Source organism: Anastrepha obliqua, chromosome 3 (assembly GCF_027943255.1).
Source record: "Anastrepha obliqua isolate idAnaObli1 chromosome 3, idAnaObli1_1.0, whole genome shotgun sequence".
Taxonomy (NCBI): Eukaryota; Metazoa; Arthropoda; class Insecta; order Diptera; family Tephritidae; genus Anastrepha; species Anastrepha obliqua.
This window is the reverse complement of record NC_072894.1, coordinates 1344441-1365015: the sequence shown is the minus strand read 5'-3', so window position 1 is coordinate 1365015 and position 20575 is coordinate 1344441. Positions and strand designations below refer to the sequence as shown.

At 34.9% G+C, this 20575-nt stretch overlaps 3 protein-coding genes across 5 annotated transcripts; 2 read left to right on the top strand and 1 right to left on the bottom strand.

Moving 5' to 3' along the window:
- Positions 1–3687: 3687 nt before the first annotated feature.
- Positions 3688–6794, bottom strand: LOC129240264 (LITAF domain-containing protein). Of its 3 annotated transcripts, XM_054875951.1 has the most exons (4): positions 6656–6735; positions 6178–6251; positions 4203–4519; positions 3688–4137 (listed from the first exon to the last, which is right to left on the bottom strand). In XM_054875951.1, exons 3-4 carry the CDS (start codon positions 4493–4495, stop codon positions 4032–4034), a joined length of 399 nt encoding a protein of 132 aa, XP_054731926.1. In that variant the 5' UTR covers positions 4496–4519; positions 6178–6251; positions 6656–6735; the 3' UTR covers positions 3688–4031. The 3 variants fall into 3 exon arrangements, with proteins under 3 accessions (XP_054731926.1, XP_054731925.1, XP_054731924.1); XM_054875950.1 differs by lacking the exon at positions 6178–6251 and having other exon boundaries at positions 6710–6794; XM_054875949.1 differs by lacking the exon at positions 6178–6251 and having other exon boundaries at positions 6656–6779.
- A 2485-nt stretch (positions 6795–9279) lies between these two features.
- Positions 9280–13968, top strand: LOC129240263 (unc-112-related protein-like). Its single transcript, XM_054875948.1, has 2 exons — positions 9280–9918; positions 9998–13968. The coding sequence occupies exon 2, from the start codon at positions 10084–10086 to the stop codon at positions 12220–12222; it is 2139 nt and encodes a 712-aa protein (XP_054731923.1). The 5' UTR covers positions 9280–9918; positions 9998–10083; the 3' UTR covers positions 12223–13968.
- Positions 13969–17988: 4020 nt separating this feature from the next.
- Positions 17989–19200, top strand: LOC129240262 (phosphatidylinositol N-acetylglucosaminyltransferase subunit C). The gene is made up of 2 exons (XM_054875947.1): positions 17989–18189; positions 18247–19200. Exon 2 carries the CDS (start codon positions 18267–18269, stop codon positions 19116–19118), a length of 852 nt encoding a protein of 283 aa, XP_054731922.1. The 5' UTR covers positions 17989–18189; positions 18247–18266; the 3' UTR covers positions 19119–19200.
- The last annotated feature ends 1375 nt before the right edge of the window (positions 19201–20575 follow it).

Here is a 20575-nt window from a genome sequence, read left to right as displayed (position 1 = left end):
GAATCACAATGCACAACATATTCTGGTCAAGATTTAATTAGATTGGTATTTTAATACGAGTATCCACTGGAATACTACGAACCTAGGCCTGGCACAAACGACGAACATGTGCGTGAAATGTGTGCGCTACCGTTAGCCCACAGACAACGAACAAATTTATAAACTTAATTTTGTGCTGCAGCTTTGGCGAGTAAACATTGCAAGCAAGACGAATCTACTTCAGGTGACTTCACTCAAGCAGCTAATGTGTTTTTTTCTTGAGATTTGCTCGTTAGAATTTTAAAGCAAATTTAAACTTCACGCCATAACGCACAAATCACTTCAAAAACATAATGCAAAATGTATAGGAACGTAATGTACAGCAACATCCGCACAAAAACGAAAAAAACTGCATTTGGAGGCATTATATTTATTTGTGCTTTCACAATTTAACGCGAGACACTTCGTTTTAATTAGTTTGTTTAGTGTAAATGTCACAAATCACAATACTACCAAGCCATTCACTGAATATTTACAAACAAGTAATTTCTTTTCCTTTTGTATTATTATAACTCATGGTGTCAGCCGGTTGTCAAAATCGTGCATCGTGACGCAATCTTGTATTCTATAATTTTTTGTATAGGATGGTATAATCCCGTACGATACGCAGCATCGATATACGCAATTTGACTCAAATAGACAGGGTGCAGTGTAGTGCGATACAGCAAAAAAACATTATTTCCATGCGAAGGGTAACGGGCTCGAATTAACGGCCTCTTTTTGAAACTCGTTCCTCTTTCTAAATTTATATTTATCCATTTGAGTACGCATTTTTTCTTTTAGCAGAGCTTTTCGTAATTCATCATTCGCTTTCGACATTTTACGCAAATTAAATAGGCATACTTATTATTTTTGTTGTTATTAAGAATACTTTTGAAAACTTGTAAATGTTGAGTTAGTTTGTGAGAAACAAAACCAATAAATTTTTCAATTATGCCAATAACTAAAAACAAAAAATGAAACATAACTTGCTACTAAATATTTATCAAGGCAACTAGTATACCTATATAGGAGAAGTGCAACCGTATAATTTAAGGAATAAAGAGGGTTTTGGAACTAATATGTACAGAACTAGTAGGTCACAAAACATATATACATATATAAACGATTAAAATTATTTAATGGATTGCCAAACGCTGTTAAAACTGCAAGAAATATTATTATATGTAGAAGATTATTGATCGATTATATTAAAAAAAAAAATATTTTATAAAATATTCGTAGTTAATAAACCACAAATAATATTACAAAAATAACAAAATTTATGAAATTATTACTATTATGAATTGAAAATAGCAAGAAAGCTAAATAAATAAATGACATTACACCTTGTTACATCTCTTACATAAGCGATGGTGAACCTTTTGCATTTTCCTCCATTGCGCCCGCGTCACCTTGCGGATGTGAAGTCTGTTCCAAGTTAGCTATGCCTATGAGAAAATGTTTAGAAGTTAAAGGTTCTCCGCTAGGAGCGTTAAGTGCGTTTTGTGCAAGCGGACGCGTGCATGGCTCGGTTAACATTAATGCATCGACGATCTTGCTTTGTTTGAATTCTTTGCGTTCACTCTACATTTTCCGATCAGCTTCTATCAAGTTGCTGCCATTATCCAACCTAATCCGCACCGGTGTTCTGCGTCCATACATAATGTTCTCAATGTAGAGTAAAGAAGTATCGATAATTTGATTTTGAGCTATCTCGAAGACCACCATACGCATCATTAATCATATGAATAGCTAAATCCACCACTTTTCTGTACGCTTCGAAGACAGGACCAAAAACGAACCCATTCAGTATAGACCTACATAAATGCACGGTCATACAAATAGTGCAAGGCGATCCGCTGTCAGTTACCCTATTCATGATATATCCGACTTCGCTCGTTCTCTCTTGTATGCAAGGTAACTCCAGACTACTTTTCACTTTCAATACTCCAGTATCCTACGGCAGCGAAGGTCCCCTCGTTTACATCTGCAAATGTGTCGAGTTTCACAACACCCGTTAGAAATTAAACACCAGCAAAGTGGTCATGACTTCCAAACATTTTGCGGCTTCTCAAAGATTTCGTTGTTGTGATTGTAGCAGTTTACTAGGCCCTGCCAGTGCGGTGTAGTCGCCAATCGTCATCATATAACTCATCTAACGGTAGACCCAGGAAACATGTTACCCAGGCATGTGAATAGGTGGATAGTGCGGTGTGCCCTTACATGCCGGATATATAAAGAGTATGTTTCAATATCTAGATCGCAATTAAGCCAAAACTACGCAGATCTCACTAGCCAACTGAAGCTTTTTGTCTGCAATAGGTGATGGTTGGCCTTCGATAACGGCATTTGAGGGTCGGGAGTTTAGGCACGTGGGGAAAGCCTCCCGATCCTCCCGATGAATGTCGTTTAACGTCATACTGATATGCCTTCTGACTCGCCTGGGAGGTGGTTCAGGCTCTAGCAAATGTCTGCAGGGGTGATTCCTATGGTACCACCCAAGCGAAATCTTATTTACTTCCAGCGTTGCTGTATGGTGTCGAACTCTACGGAAACAGTGATGGTCAATGTGATATAAAGCTCAATATGCTTTCTAACATAGCCAGGTATATATATACACATGTAGTAAATAACGGTATGATCACATTTTCCTTTGGGATCGCAAGATATCCTCAATATCACTCGACGATATGCTGAGGCTCAAAAGCTTTGCAATGCTCCTCAAAATCTTAGCCGAAGAAGAGCATTCGCATATCTAAAGTCTGTAATATCGCAACGTTGGCCGCCGCAGCCCAATTAGTTGGTGCGTGGCCACTATTCGGTGGTGCCTGGGTTCAAAACCTCAAAAGATAGCAACAAGATTTTTTAAAAGCGGTAGCCCCTGGCAGGTAATAACAAACCCCTTAGTGTATTTCTGAAAAAAGCTCCTCATAAAAAAAAAACCATTTGCCGTTTGAAGACGGCATAAAGCTTTAGGTCTCGATTTGTGGAAAACCAACAAGACTCACCACAAATAGTAACAATATCGCAACGTCAGTTCCGCCTATGTAATATATTATTCTTTAAGATCAAGGCTACTAATATCGTTTTGCCATGTGGTTGTGTTTTTTGACTAAATAAATCAACTAAAGATTTTAGTAAAATCAGAAACGTAATTAATTTAAGTCAATATGCATATATTTAAAAAACTGTAAATATTTTAGGGCTTTAATTTTGTATTGTGTTAAATTGTATAAATTTTAAGGCACATAAATAGTATAAAACAAAGCTTCCAAGGCAATTATTATTATGTTATGCAAGAGTTGTGCTTCTAAGGCTTAAAGAAATTTACACATAAAGATATATGTAATTCTACTTAAGAATCTATCGGACGCAGAGTATCTAATGGGTATTTAAAAATAAATTTTGGGTATAAATATTTATTTTAAACATGTCTTGACATAGTATATATGTATTTAGTTTCAATTCATACATTGTTTCAAGAGTTTTAAAAGTATTTAATTGTGCTTTTCTTACATTTGGTATTTGAATAATAATAATAATAATTCCCAATTTGACTTAAGTTCCAACACAAAGATTATAGTATATTAATATCATCGCCCGGTTTTATCGAGATGCTTGAAATTCGAATTGTGTTATGGATAAGGGGGTATTATAATCATACAATTTAAAAAATTAAATTTATTCCAACTATTTCATATTTTTTATTTAATAAATAGTGCATATAGATCATGAATTTTTATCATAAAACAGCTGCCTTCAAATTTTGTAGAATGCAATTATATTTACTCCAAACTTCATTTATTGCTTCAAATTTTTTACGTGCATATATTCATAAGTTAGCAAAAGATATATGCACATATAAAGAGATTGAGATTCGTAAAAACGTGAATTATGAATCAGTTACTTTTATCCATCATTTTATAGTTTTTTATCGATTAAGGTTCGTTTTTGTTTGTTGGACACATGTATAAGAACTCTTTGCGATCCCTTATTTTACGCGATGTTTTTTATCGCCGATGACGTCCAAGGTATGCTTTGCAATTAGGACACGTGTGATGTACATCCATACAATCATCAATGCAACACGGTATCAAACAGCATCCAAGCCAACAACTGAATGAAAACGAACAATAAATTCGATGGTTAAATAATTTCTAATTTAAATTTTTTTTACCTACCCCAATAAAGCTATTATAAATCCCGATAAGTAGGCGATCATACCAGGTTCCGTACGTGTTGTGGTCTCAATTTCCACGTGACAAGAGGGGCAGATCATATGCGTGGCAGTTCGGCCTATAGGTACCACCGTAGTTACAATGGTATTGTTAACTGATGGCGTTGTGGGTGCAGTAATTGGAGTAAAAGGGCCCACCGGTTTAACTCCTCCTACAGCTTCTTGATAAGAAGGTGGCGCTGATGGCGGCGGAACATAGGTATATTGTGGAGGTGTAGCTCCATTTGCTTTACTCATTTTTTTTATTCTTGTATTTGAATTCTAGAAAAATACAAAAAAATGGAAACAGATGAATCACTCTGTACCTTTTTATAATTTTCTCATCCAAAATTTACACCAAGTCAACAATGAGAAGACTTTTTATCAGATCCAAAATATGCATAGATGTTTTGTTGTCCGATTTTCGCATGTAATGCAACAAATATAGTAGTTGCCAATAATTCAAACTTTGCCTAAAAACTATTAAAAAAAATTGATGAAAAATTTTACGAAAATTAACAAAAAATCACTGAAAACCATTATTCACTTATAATTCATTAAAACTATTTTACTTGATGACACAACGTACGGCGGGATTTGGCACAGAAAGTGCACAGTCATGGTAGTGTATATACATACATAAATAGTCGGATGTTTTCATCGTCCAAGCTTCTGAAGATGGTTTTCTATGAGGACCTTTTACATGGTAGAAATACAATCGAGGGTTTACCTGCCAATGGCCCACCGCTATTAGAAAAAACTTTTCCTATCATTTTTGGTGTTTCGTGCACACAGCGGATTTTGAAGCCGCATGATAGTCACGCTAACAACCATTTGGATACGGCTGCAGCATCAGAGACGGGCTACTTCAAAATTATAATTGTTAACAGACGAGAAGTGTGGTGACTGTTTGTTTGATAGCAGGAGGAACTTCGTGTTGGCCTCTTTCGCAACCAGAACCGTTCGTTTCTTGTTTTTCTCCTTCACATACCGGATATATGTATGTTTGGTATGTCGAGGTCGATTCTGGATAAGTATGAGTTTAACCTGCTACAGTATCCAGAACGTAATTGTGCCAGTGTTACACGTGTCTCACGAGGAAGCTGGAGCCCTTCATCTGCTGTAGGTGGTGGTTGGACTCCGATTATGGCATTCACAGGACGGGAGTTTAAGAAGGTGGTGACGGTCTCCCGGTGAATGTCGTTTATTGACTGTCTAAACACTGTCAGGTCCAGTAGATTTCGGTTAGTTTTGGGGTAGTTTCGGTGATCGTATAGGGTTGTATGCGCGCGAATAGGATCGGTAAATTGCAGTTTGTGGGAACAACAATGAACACGTTTGTTTCTTTAGACATTCTGAAAAGCAATCAGCAAGCAAATCGGGTCTGAGTGGCGAATAATATTTCTAACAGTATAACAACCCGAAACACAAATCGTAGAGGAATTGTTACTTTATAACGTGCTAAAATAACTCCATTCGCCATCCTGATGACCGAAGCTATAGAACATTTACAGGAAGAATTAGAACGCCTGACACTCAAAAGGACTTATAGCTATAAACGGGAACTGGGGGATTGTCTGAAGCGCGAATGGAAGTAAACAACATCCGAACCAACATACAAAAAACTACTTTTGACCGCAAAATCAATTAAGGGCAGTAGAAGAGGCAAATAGAGGTCCAACTAAACACTGGAACTAAACCATCTGCCTGTATTATAATTAGATTTAAGTAATTTTTGTATAGAGTACGTATACTTTTCTGTGCTGCTCAGAAATAGGAGAAAAACAAGAAACGAATGGCATGATAAATTTATTACAATGATATAAAGAATAAATAATAAACACGTTCCAATTACTGATGATAAGTTTTATATCAATAAGCGTCAAAGGGAAGCAGTTATATGAATATAAAATTATGAATACATGCACACAAATATATACCTATGTAGCTGAATCCATAAATTTATTAAATTGCTTGAGGTTTTGCGCAATGACTCAGGCATCGTGCACATATTCTGTGGATTGGTACAAACTTAGGCATGAATGTCAATAAACAAATGTACATATGATATACATATATATATATATATGTATATACTTATACTTCATAAACATCAACTAAAAGGTTTAAATCTGTAAACATACAGGTACAACAACAATAATGAGCACACACGGATAGACTCTCACAACAAAATTTTCAATGTTATATATTTTTGGTAGTTTTTGTTGGTAATGTTAAATGCTCCATTGTGTATTTAATTGATGGTGAAATTAATACACCATTTTCAATAGTGACGTCATTTTTAGCACTATCAAACTACCACACAATTTGTTACCACAGATATTTACACTGCCATCTTCCCAGACATTAATATATGTTATTATTACGCCTTTTCGAAGATTTTTCTTATTGGCTAACCTTAGATTAAAAATTTTCAAATATATAGAAAAGAAGGCATCCGATAAGTCTCACCACAAAAAGATATTTTTTAACAACACCAAACAATAATGTTTGACGCAAGAAAGTCGATTATGAATATATGGCCCACATTTGTGGATCCTAGTTATTTTTATTCTGACGATTTCAATTTCGATAAATATATAAAATTAAGTCACTACATACATATGTGCGTTGAAATTGGGGTGTTCACAGTTCCTCACAAATTGTGTCTACGTGTACGTTTTGAAACATTTTCTAACCGTATTAACTAAAATACATGGAAATTTATGGTTCGGCTAGTTGCAAATCAAAAGTTCTAGTTCAATTTATCTGCAAACTTAAAATAAAAATAATTCATTTATCACTTGCACATATTTCGTAATTTTTCTACATTGGAAGATTTATTCCTGCCAAGGATATGGTGTACTTTACTGAACTACTTCCACGCAGATGGGGTACCGCCTAAAGGCCCAACAGCCTTTTTCTCATCTCTGTAAAACAAGAACTGCTTCTCTTGCCCCAGCTCTAACACAAAATTCGACTGCTTGTCTGTGAAAGTGCGATCGCTTTTTCTGTAAAATGCATAATTAATAATATTTAACAACAATTTAATTAGAATTATGTCTACAAACCTATTTTCTTTGCCGGCGTCCGTTTTATTTCGACTTTACTTTGACGTTTCTCCTTAGATTCGTAAAAATAATTATCGATAACACAGGGTTTTGTGTAAAAAAGTATGGTTATAATCTAGGATTACTTTATAATCTCAGATTTAGAAAGATTACGATTGGAAGTTAAGCACGAAAAAGTAGATAATCTTTTTATATGTGAAGGTATAATTAGAATAGCCGATAATTTCTATAGCAGTTGGCACTCGGGCAAGTAATGGAGAAATTTTGAAAACATACCAACTTTTTCCCCCAAATTGATCTCTACATACATTTTTGCTTGGAAGATGCTGGGTAAATTTTTCATCGGCACATACAGCTTTGTTTCGTCATAAATCCTAGCGCCAATACCTTCGGATGTTTTCGAGTCATCTGAATGCCAGTGCAGGGTACACTTGTAAGGCTTCCATTCGAGGACAGGTATACTCCAGCTCAATCTTGAACCTTTTCTCAAATATTATGACCTGATTGATATCCAGTTGGCCCAGTGGGAGTTGCAGGCTCAACTTCATGCGATATAATGCAAACGGAGACACCTCACCGCAGACCTTACGCGGTGAATTGCAAAGCACATGGCTTGACAATTATCGCATGCAATGAACTGCCACTTTGGGGACCCTTATACACGATCTATGTTGAAGCAACAATATATTATAAAATCAAAAAAGGAATTTAAAAACGAAGTTTTTCTTCTAATCCCATTAGCCTATTTAACATTTTCAGCACATAAAATTTACTTTACGTAATGATTTTTTGACCCTTTTTTATTTTTCATTTAATACTATTTTTTCTTTAGCGAAGAGTTTTGCAATGAAATTACCACGTAAAAAGTATTTCTAAAATAATTGTTCCACTTGCCATGAAATTGGCAGTTCGCAAGCGTGAAGATGTGGAATAAGGACCAGTTTTTTTACATGGTGAAAAGATTTTGAAAGGTATACTACCTAGCAGACGGTTCTTCGGCTCTGAGCGAATTTGACAGACGTGCTGATGTCACTTGGGGTGGGTTTCACAAAATTTAGCTTATGGCAATGACAAAAATCATCGGAGCCAATGCTCATACCATAGCTAAATTTAATTTAAACCGTAAACAAACCAATGGTATCAGCATTGGATGTGATGATTTTTATCGTATTTCAGTATGAAAAGCTAAATTTTGTGAAACATATTCCAAGTGACGTAAAATCCAAGGAATCCCCTCAACATTTTTTTTTTTCACCATACCTAACGACCATTTGGTAACATTTCATCCTTGGGTTTTTCAGTGCTAGTTTAGCAGTGGTGAATTTTTAAACTGTTGAGTTTAAGCCTGCAGTTTAAATTTGTTTGAAAAATTTAAAAATATACAAATAAAAGGAAGAGAAGTTACTCATTTGCGAATATTCAGTGAATGCCTTGGTGAATATGTGATTTTTATATTAAAAAATATAATAAGAATATAGTACCCCGTTATAATATCTCCAAATGCAGTTTTTTCACTTTTTTGCGGAGAAAGCGTGTACAAAATTTCTTGGGTTTAACGTTTGCGCAGTTCTCGCTTCCTCTTCACAAACAAGTAACTTCCCTTCATTTTGTTTGTTTATTCGCAGCAAATAAATTAGCGGTTTTCGGAAGGGGCCTTCTGTATTCCATACACCATGGGTTTGGGGATTAACGATTGTATTGGCTGCAGTTTGCGTACGCAAACGTAAAATATGGTGGATATGTTGTATAAGTTTGACAATATAGAATTTTATTTGGCTAGTTTTTATCCAATCCATTGCAATGCCAAATAACTAAATAAATTAATATAGATATACACATAATCGGAACTAAAATTGGTTCAGTGCACCCCTAATGCGAAATACAAAAGCAACGTTGTTTCCCAACTTCTTTTGTTATTATCTTTATCGATGTATCTACGTTCTTCTAAAAATAGAAACTGGGCAGAGAGAACTTAAATAGTGAAATCTCCGAGAGAAGTTTAAATAATTGTGTGAAAATTTCTGCGCCTTCATTTAGTTAATAATTGTAAAATCTCTCGTTTTTTGTTCGATGTAATCATATTGCCTGATTTCAAGTACTTTCGCATACTCTGAATTCTTCTAATTGGATCGTATGCTTCGTTTATTTTGTTTCATTCAACGAAGGTATTATTCATTCAGTCACACATTTTTTCGCGTCTGCATTATTAAGATCACTGTTTAATAAAAAAATAAAAATAAGTAAAAGCAGTGCGTATGTGTATACATAAACATATGTATTTACTGATTTACTCAGAATAATTTCCCTAACTTAGATATTGACCTGAAATAGTGGCTAAAATATGCTTTTGCTTAAAAAAATATTGAGAAAAGAAATTGTGTTAAATTTAAAAAAAAAACGTAAATTGTGAGACGCAGGTTGGAAATTAAATTAAATGTGAAAATTTGCTACAAATTTGCCTACCTTAAAAGCTATAAATTTGTACAATTTTAACAAGTAAGTTTGAACGCTGAGTAAACATCTGCTACATTAACAGATAAGCAGTTCGCTTGAGTTGCAAATATTTAAGCACGGAGGCGAAATATGTACATATATTAGCACAGATTTTCAGTAAGTAACTTACGTCATCGATATACGCTTTCGCTTTAATCGTTCTTAAAAACATCTGCTATACGTATTTTTATTTTAGATTCTGTTGCGAAAAGGGAGACCTTTAATAGCTGAAACTTATAACTTCGCGTTAACAACCAGATTGCTGAGGCAGAAAAAAGAATAATGATTCACGTCGGAGAAAATTCTTGGAATCTACGGATTTTTATCACAGATCTACGAATTGAGAAAACTTTGCGGGTACGTGGTGATCAGCATATTGGTGGTATTATGCTGCAATTAGTTGAACCAGAAAACCCAAAGGACTGGTCAGATCATGCGCTTTGGTGGCCTGCAAAAAATGTGTGGTTGACGCGTACCCGCTCTACTCTAGATCAGGTGGGTGTACATGCTGATTGCATACTTCATTTCACACCAATGCACAAGACTTTACGAGTCCAATTACCGGATCTACGATACCTGGACTGTAGAGTAGATTTTTCGATTAAAACATTTGCTTCCGTAGTAAACCTATGTAAAGGGCTTGATATTCGATACCCCGAAGAATTATCGTTTTGCAAACCAATTGAGGCAGATCATCTTAAAAAAAATTTTTCCAAGTTACCCCAAAAAGCCATACCAGTAGCGGACCCGAATGGAACTACCTATCTACATCCAGCTCCTGACACAAACTCTTTTATCCCCATAAATTCTGCTTTTAATGGCAGTAACGGTAGCCTTGATAAGCACCAGAATGAAAATTTTTTGTGTGCGCCGGTATCACCTTATGCTTCTACACCACGTCGGGGGGCTAGTGGCACTGCCCCAAGTACGCCTATCAGTTCTCCAACTGGTACTTGGAAACAAAGTAACAACGGCTACGCAACAATTGATTCATCTTCTAGTCTTGGCGACATTCACGAAAATTTGGCTTGCTCGCCAAGGTCACCAAGTCCAGATGTGCGTGCGCGACTTCTACGTCCACGTTCTTTGATAGAAAAAGCGCGCATGAATGTAGGCTGGTTAGACTCTTCGCTTTCCATAATGGAGCAGGGTATCCGCGAATATGATACTCTCTGTTTGCGTTTCAAGTACTACACATTTTTTGATATAAATCCAAAATACGATCAAGTGCGAATAAATCAATTGTACGAACAAGCCAGATGGGCGATACTTAATGAGGAAATTGAATGCACCGAAGAAGAATCACTTATGTTTGCTGCACTACAATTTCAAATAAATTACCAAGCTGATTCGCATTCGTCCAGGTTTGATGTGGTAGATTCCGGCAATGGCGATAATGGAACGTACGATGACATTGACACAGCACTGAATGAGTTGCAGATTACCTTAGAAGGTCCAAACGCTTCCACAGAAGTCAACAATATCACGAAAATTCCAGAACTTTCAGATTATTTGAGATTTCTTAAGCCCCGTAAATTTACTTTAAGAGGTTATAAAAGATATTTCTTTGCTTATCGAGATCTTCATCTTCACCTGTACAAAACCGCCGATGATTCTCGACGAGGAGCTCCAGAATTAACAATAAACTTGCGGGGATGTGAAGTAACTCCTGATGTAAATCTAGCACAGGGAAAATTTTCCATTCGCTTGGAAGTTTCTCCCGAAGGTCACAGTGGCCCAAATAGTGAAGTGTGGATACGTTGTGACACAGAAGAACAGTATGCAAGATGGATGGCCGCTTGTCGGTTAGCATCAAAAGGTCGCTCCCTTGCTGATAGTTCATACGAGAGTGAGGTGGCTAGTATTCGATCGTTCCTTAGTATACAAAAACCAGTACAGGGAGCTGCCGTTAATGTAGACCCCCGTAGTATTGACACCAATGACTACTTATCGCCAAGAATGCTACGAAAAATGTCTGGTAAAGCCGCTCAACGAATTTTGGAAGCTCACGCAAATGTGCGGAAGCTCGCATTGGTAGAGGCAAAGCTAAAATATATCGAAGCCTGGCAATCCTTACCCGATTTCGGGGTGACACTGTTTGTTATTAAATTTGATGGACATAAAAAGGAAGAACTACTTGGTGTAGCTCATAATCGAATAATGCAGATGGACCTTAACACTGGCGATCATATTAAAACGTGGCGCTACAATACGATGAAGGCGTGGAATGTGAATTGGGGTATAAAATGTATGATGATACAATTTCATGATGAAACCGTGGTGTTTTCGTGTCAGTCAGCAGATTGCAAGGTGGTTCACGAATTTATTGGTGGATATATATTTATGTCAATGCGCTCGAAAGAAAATAATCAAACGTTAAACGAAGAACTTTTCCACAAATTAACTGGTGGCTGGGCATAAGATAAGATATGTAGTCATCGTCCAGTATTACGAGTGTTTGATATAACTAAAACTATACGTCTATTAGCACCCTTAAATAAAGTGTGATTGTAAAATACAAAGTTTATGTTGCGATGATCCACAAATGCCAAGTAATAACACCTATTATGAATTACTGTAATGAAAGGAGTAAATCTCATTTTTATGATTTCATTTAGATAAATTTAGTCACAGATATATGACATTGACCATTCGTTTTACTGGATTACCTTGCATTTGGTTGAGATTTGCCCGACACGAATCAACAATAACATACACAATTCTAAATTTATAAAAATATGCAAATGCGCATCTTCGTAAAATAAGATCTAAAGCCAAACTAATTTAACTTGATATTCGAAATGTGTATTTCTGAGGTGCCTTAAATGTATTTTTATTACACATATACAAGGCCATTGTGCCTCTCTTATTTAATAACTTTACTATTAACATTGTACCAGTTCAAAAAAGTTGTACCTTTTGACTATGTGCAAAATGCACATAAATATGTATATTTTTTAATAATTCACACTAACGTTTTAAACAATGTAAACGATGAAATATACAAGTTGCATGTAAACTTTTTCTAATTTACTTTTATATTGCCAACAATTCCGTGGTTTATTTGCTATACTCCCAAAATCGTTAGTTAACATAAAGTAAAAAAAAAAACAATAGTCGATTTTTTATCCTTTTGTTTTCAATATTATCGTAGCTACCGGTAAAAAAAGTTTGAGTCATAATCGCTAAGTATTTTAATCAGCATATTTAAAATCGTTTGAAATTTGTGTATGCACGAAATAAAAATGGTTTGCAATAATGATTCCATTACACATTACATACATAAAATAGTTCATAAAAGCAACATTAATTGTGCACAAACTCTCTAATTTAAAACAAAATATCTCGTAATTATTTCTCTATTACCCAAATTATTATAAAATTTCATTATTCAAATGCAAAGTTACGAAAGCGATGTTACGGCCGGTAAAAGTTCTAGTGCAAACATCACAGCAACGAACGGAATAGTACAACTATACCTATACTCCACAATTTTTCTCCAAATCGCTAAGTTGGTAAACGCATTTGGAATCAATTATTTTAAATGATTTAACGTATTCATATTAAGAAAATCGATTGTAACTTATAACGAATTAACCATTAATTGATAACTATATATTTTTGCAAATTTATTGGTTATTTGTCAACATAAGCAAGAAGTCCAACACTAAACATTCATATTTTTTATTATCAATTTTCGAAATAATTTCGTTCAACAAAGTTGTGGGTTTTAGTACGATTTTCTGAAACATTTTTAACTAAAAATAAAGTATTTTAAAGTACTGGCGAACTTATTAAATGCACAAACAGCCGCTCACTTAGGGATTTATACGTAATATCTTTTCTTACTGTACTCACATTCACCAAAAAAGCAGAAATACCTCACAATGGCGTTACTACACCAACTCCAAAATCAATTATAATTAACTGCATTTTGATTTAATTTTTCATAGAACACGGATTATAAAAGTTTACTCATATAGCCTTGTGTGCACATTATATAAATATTTTAATCAGTAATGTCTCGATGATTATGATTCGACTTTTTATTAATTTGATTTTTTAACATTTCCAATAGGCATATGAAATCTACAAATAATTTGAAAATTAGTACCAATATACATAAAAAAGCAATGCATTGTAATACAACATAATAATGTAAAATTATATATATGTTTATTTAATACCAATTTGTGCATTAAAACATAAATAAAATTTGCCAACTGTTTGTTTATTGATTGGGAACGTCTACAAGCTGGCAGGAGTAACTTTTATATATTCCCAAAATATGTATTGATATTAATTTATAATTTACAGCTTTGCCCAAGACCAAGGGGTAGCTTAAAGGCGGGAGTCGTAGTAATACGATTTAATTTTAATTTTAAAAAACGAAAAACGAGGAGCGGTCGCCACGCTACCTAACTTTCGTCAAGATCCCCCGTCTTTAAGCTAAATACACACCAGGCAACCGTGTGTTCGTTGAACGCAAGCAAAGAAGAAGGTTCGTGCGGAGTAAAATAAAGTGAAAAAGGAAAAAATGGCAATTGAAAATAATGAAAATTATGTTAATTTTATTAACGAATATAAAAATTTGAGAGAGCTGTGGGATATAGGTAGTGAAAAATATAAAAATAAAAATTTTAGAAAAAAAGCATACGAACAATTAAAAAATGAATACAATAAAATTGATAAAAATTTCAAGTCCGCAAAAGCGTTTCCTGTTGCAAGATACCGCAAAGTTATTGCCAGTCTAATTTCTGCTGATATTGCCTCTCTCATTATGGTATCTTGTTTCGTTATTTTGGCCTTTGCGAAGTCCAACAACTTTCTAAACAGGGCTTCGTCCATCCTCATGTAATTTTTATAGTCCGCTGGCTCATTTCCCTTCAGTTCTTTCAGCAGCCTCGCGTTCGAAAATTCGATTTTTTTAAAAGGCAATTTTTGGACCAGATTTTTTTTCTCTTCTTTTGTTGCATCTCTTCTTCCTCATTTTCGTACAAAAGTTCGTCAGTTATAATAAGAGAAGTAATTTTACGCATTTTGTCGATCATTTAAAAAATTAAATTTTACGTATCTTCCGCTTGTAACTTTCCTGCACTACAGTTATACACAATACTGAGATTGAAGCAACGGTCGCAACGTGTTTCTTAAACAAAGGCAACACGTTGCTTCAACGGTTGCCCCGTGTATATCTAGCTTAAGAGTTTGCGTCTTCCGAATTCGCTGTGTCGTAAGAGCCCATAAATAAACAAACAAATGGAAGGCGTACTACTAGTGTGGAAGCAGAAGAGTAGGCTGAAGCAATGGAAACAACCAAACACAAGAAATTATACGCACACAAACTGCATTTGGAGGCTTTACATTAATTTGTGCTCTCACAATTTAACACACGGCACTTCGTTTTCATTAGTTTGATTAATTTAAATCTTACAAAACACAATATTACCAAGCCATTCAATGAATTTTCAAAACATATATATTTTTTTCTTCTTTTGTTTGTTTTGGATCGGCAAGGGAGCCTATGTAAGACTTGTTAAAATCATCAAAAAATAAAGTAACTTTTTTCGCAAGGCACCACCAAAGGCACTTAATTCGCCTTGAAATATCATCACCTCGGGTAGCAAGAATAAAAGAATACAGATTGTGCCTTCAGAATTCGCCGTGTAGTAAGCAGAGAACGCAGAGAACGTTAAATATATATATTAACGTTCTCTGTAGTAAGAGCTCATGGATAAACGAGCAAAAGAAATGGTGAAGAAGAAGAGTAGGCGAAAGCAATGGAATTGCAATTTCTCCTGCTTTGTAAGCAGCAAAGTAACTGTTTTTTAATGGCGCCACCTTCAGTACTCAATTTCCTTTCCTCGGATAGACACTCCATGACTAATAATACGTTCACATATAAGTAGATGATCTACTTTTTCGTGATTAACTCCCAATCCGTAATTAAAAAGCGAGGTTTCCCATACAAAATTTCTCTCCCAAAATCTGAGATTATAAAATAATCCTATGTAATAACCATACTTTTTGGCATACAACCCTGTTTTTTCTGAGTAATAGATCATTATTTTTACGCGTGTAAAAAAACGTAGATATTATTCTATAATAATAAAATATTTGTTAAGTATAATTAACTATGCATTCATAACGGAAAAAAACGTGTGTCCATAAAATGTGCCCTCTTATTACTTATTATAAAATGTAATATCGAATTTCGAATGCGTATTGCTGATTACGGGGCCACCGTAGCCGAATTGGTTGATGCGTGACTACCATTCCGAATTCGCATCTCGGTGAAACACCAAAATTAAGAAAAACATTTTTCTAATAGCGGTCGCCCCTCGACAGGCAATGCCAAACCTCCGAGTGTATGCGCTAATTATATATATATATATCTTATATATAAAATAAAGTCAACTTTTTGTGTGTGTTCGCTAACCGGCCGTGTCTTTGCACCGAATTAAACCAAACTTACACACATTGTTAAGTAGGTATTGAAGATGGTTTACCTATAGTTTGGATGCCTATTGGTGGATAGGTCTCGAGATATAGGCCAAAACGTGGACCCGGGTAACCTTCGGATGTGTATGTACAATATGGGTATAAAATGGAAGCTGTTGGTGAATGCTTTAGTTCAGAGTATTTTTCATGCCGCTCCGTGACTAGGGTCTCGAGATATATGCCAAAACGTGGACCCTAGAATGTGTTTGTACAATATGGATATCAAATTGAAGCTGTTAGTACAGAGTATTTTTCATGCCGCTCCGTGACTGGGGTCTCGAGATATAGGTCAAAACGTGGACCCGGGTAGCCTTTGGTTGTGTATGTACAATATGGGTATCAAATGAAAGCTGTTGATAAGTGCTTTAATACGGGGTAATTTTGATACCTATTGATGACTGGGGTCTCGAAATATATGCCAAAACGTGGACCCGACGTGTCTTTGAACCAATTAAACCAAACTTACATACATTGTTAAGTAGGTATTGAAGATGGCTCCCGTATAGTTTGGATACCTATTGGTAGACAGGGTCTCGAGATATAGGTCAAAACGTGGACCCGGGTAACCTTTGGACGTGTATGTACAATATGGGTATCAAATGAAAGCTGTTGGTGAATGCTTTAGTACAAAGTATTTTTCATACCGCTCCGTGACTGGGGTCTCGAGACATAGGTCAAAACGTGGACCCGGGTAACGTTTGGTTGTGTATGTACAATATGGGTATCAAATGAAAGCTGTTCATAAGTGCTTTAATATGGGGTAATTTTCATACCTACCTACCTTTCTGGTAGAGTTTTCGGGCGGAATAAAAGTTAGTAGACAAAAAATTAAATTGAACTTAGTCAATCGGCTTATATCAATAAAGTCTTGGAAAAATTTGGCATGAATGGTTGTAATCCAGTTAATACTCCACTTTCAAGTAAATTGGACTATGAAAGTTTAAATTCAGGTGAAATATATAAAGTTGGAATTTGTTGGAATACAAAGAAACAAAACTCGATTGCGGCATCGTCGACTGAAACTGAGCACACTAAAATAGAATAGATATGGTTTAGAACAGAAAATATATGGTTTTCATATTATTTATTTCTTTATTCTTTATTCAAGCGCTTTGGCATAAACAATATTTTTTGTTTTTCTATTTGTTTTTGAGTAAATATAAAATATAAATTGAAAATCAGGAAAAAAGAAGATTGTTTTTAAATTTCAAATCAACACAAATGAAAAACTAAGAAACAATCGTCTTTTTTCCTGATCATCCATGAATTGTTCGTGTGCCCAGCGAAGCGGGCCGGGTTTGCTAGTATATATATATATATGTATATTGCTGACATAATTTTTTGAAACTTCAGTAAACGTCGTTTGTGGATTTCCTGCAACTGATTATTAATATCAGCCAATTGCCCAATTAAATTAGCTATTTATTTTCTTATTCTTGATATGATGAAAATATATCGTTAATAATAATTAAAAAACAAAAAAATCCAAAATATTTCACCAAAGTAATTTCTATGAAGAAAAACCTTTCAAAACAGTATTGACAGCTAATTGACAAAATTGCAAGTAATCTGTCATATGTGAACGGGTAGATTAATTTTGTGGATTTAGTGCAAATAATTGCATATGTGAACGTACTTAAATTCGCCTTGAGTCGTAATCAGCTGATTTTGACAATTAAAGTCAGCTTTTGCAAAAACCAATCCATATAAATGTTTTTCTTGCTCAAATGCTACCACCTAAAATCGCTGTACAAATTTTGTTTTAAAAATGTATTAATTTTCAAACATTGTATGGGATCGCAACTTATTTCGAAAATTATTGATCATAGTTTTGTGGTTGTATAATGGTTAACAAGTTTTAGGAAAGTGGTTCCGAGATATATGAAAATTGTAAGGCTACAAATCATTAACGATTCGTATGTTTTAAGAACTATGAATTCATTTCAGACAAATTAAGCTGGAAAAACATGGTGCTGCATTCTCGCAGGCAATGGCAGAAAAGTCTTTACGAAAATGCTGATTATGATGATAACTACACCGATCCAAGTTTTCTAAAAGAGTTACGCACAAATTTAAACGTACGCCTTTTCACTTTCGAGGAAGCTGTAAAGGGGATTACAAGGCTAAATAATCAAGTATCATGTGTTACCTTATTCTTGGTTATTTTTTATCTTCTTTACACGGGGGACGTCATGCCACCCAATGTGTTATTTGTGACGGGCTTATCCACTTCAATAGGGTACATTTTCTACCGCGGGCGGAAGCTTTTTGATTTTCAATGTATTCTGGAGGATTCGAAAACATTATTAAGTGTTTTAGTTTTCGGTTATCTCTTCGCACCTCTACTACACCGTCTAACCAATGCTATAAGTACAGACACAATATTTTCGATGACGTTTTTTGTGTTACTTCTCAATCTGATTTTCTGTGATTATGGCTTATCAGCGGCAATGGTATCTAAAGCATTATCGTTAAATGCGGCAATATTTGCATCTATCTGCCTGGCCTCCCGACTTTCAACAGCATTTCATGCATTTGCGCTGCTTGTGGAAGCGGCTGTATTTTTTGTACTTTATCCTATTTTTACATCTTTATACTGGCACTGGTACTTTTTGGTGCCAATTTTTGGACTTTGCTGTTGTTTGTTGTACAACGTTTCAATTAATATTCTTCTTTTCTACGTCCTGTTCACGGGATTCATTAATATACTCTGCCCATATATATTTGTGGCGCAACAGCAATATAAACACAATATTCACGGTCCGTGGGATGAAGCAATCGTAGAGGAAAACAATGAGGGTATCATTGAGGATAAGTAATAAGTACTTAATGCTATGTAGGACTCTGTTAGAAATCAAAAAAATATTAATAAACATAAAACTATATTCTTTATAATGCAAACTTTTCGTATTAGTTTATACCATATTCCGATTTCCCAATTAAAGACAAAACCTAATTGTATGAATTCTATTTTTACATATTTCATGAATGAACTCCCATAAAATATATACATATTTCTGCCGACAATTCTGTATATCTCCTGACCTATTACAATTAGAATCTATTTCTCTTGTTTCGTTATAAAAACGAACATTTTAAATATTGCAATTTGTTACGCTAAGAGTTCCAATTCAGTTTTGCACATAATAGCAGAGAAAAAGCAAATAAAAGCAAATCAAAACATAGGAATAAACCAAGGATTAAAAATATATCAAATAAAAAATTCGAAGGTCTTCAAATCGAGTTCAATAAGGCCCTCTTCACACAAAAATGTGCAGGTTGAAAATAAAAATAAACGTAACTGAAGTGTAGTGAATGTAGAAGAGATGCGTAAGAACTAAGAAGAGAATGTCACAAAGCGGAAATTTATAAATTATTTAGGTAAGATTTATAAAAAAGAAGATAATAGAAAGAAAACATTGTTTGTAAATACAAAAATATAATCAAACCTCTACAATTCCCTTAGCGCAACACCTCCTCCTTTCAAATGCACTGAGAACTGCATAAGAGTAGCGCGATAGATATGTTCTCTCAACTTCTTTATTGAAGTAGAAAAATGAGCGCAATTTCGCTGTGATGTAATTCTAGATGATAAACAAGCCGATTTTTTCTGAAGTTGCGAGATGATTTTTCAGTACAGCTCTAGCTTTGGTTTCACATCACTTGGGGTACGTTTCACAAATTTAGCTTGTGATACTGATATACAATAAAAATCAAAATGGAGTGCAAATGCTGCTGCGTGGTTAGCCAATTAGGAAAAATTGTGTTAAAAAAAGTTGTTAAATTAAATTTAGCTTTATTTGAAAATCAGTTAAAATATGAATTTTAATTAATTGTTCGTCGAGAGAGGACTTTACTACTAAATTGCCTACTTAGTCCAAAGTAGCACTTGTTGGCAAGAGAGATTCTACGTTGGATTTCAAGGCTGACATTGTTATCGGCGTTAATGCTGGTTCCTAAATAAACGAAGTCTTTTACAACGCGAGTGCGCCGACTGTTTGTTTGGGTGGTGGATCGTTCACCACCATTCGGCTTGCCTCTTTATCCAGTTTGGAGAAGGCAGAACTAACAGCGCGGTTGTTTCACTTGGATGAAATGACCGTCAACACAAAATAGCTGATGGGACATACCGAGTTCCTTTACAACTTTATCGGGCATTGTACCACAAGCACAAAATACATTGAAAACATTCCCACACAGAAATGTTTTGAATTAATGAAAAAACATGTTTCGTACAGCCAAGATTTTAGCAGGACAAGAGAATCAGTTACACGCA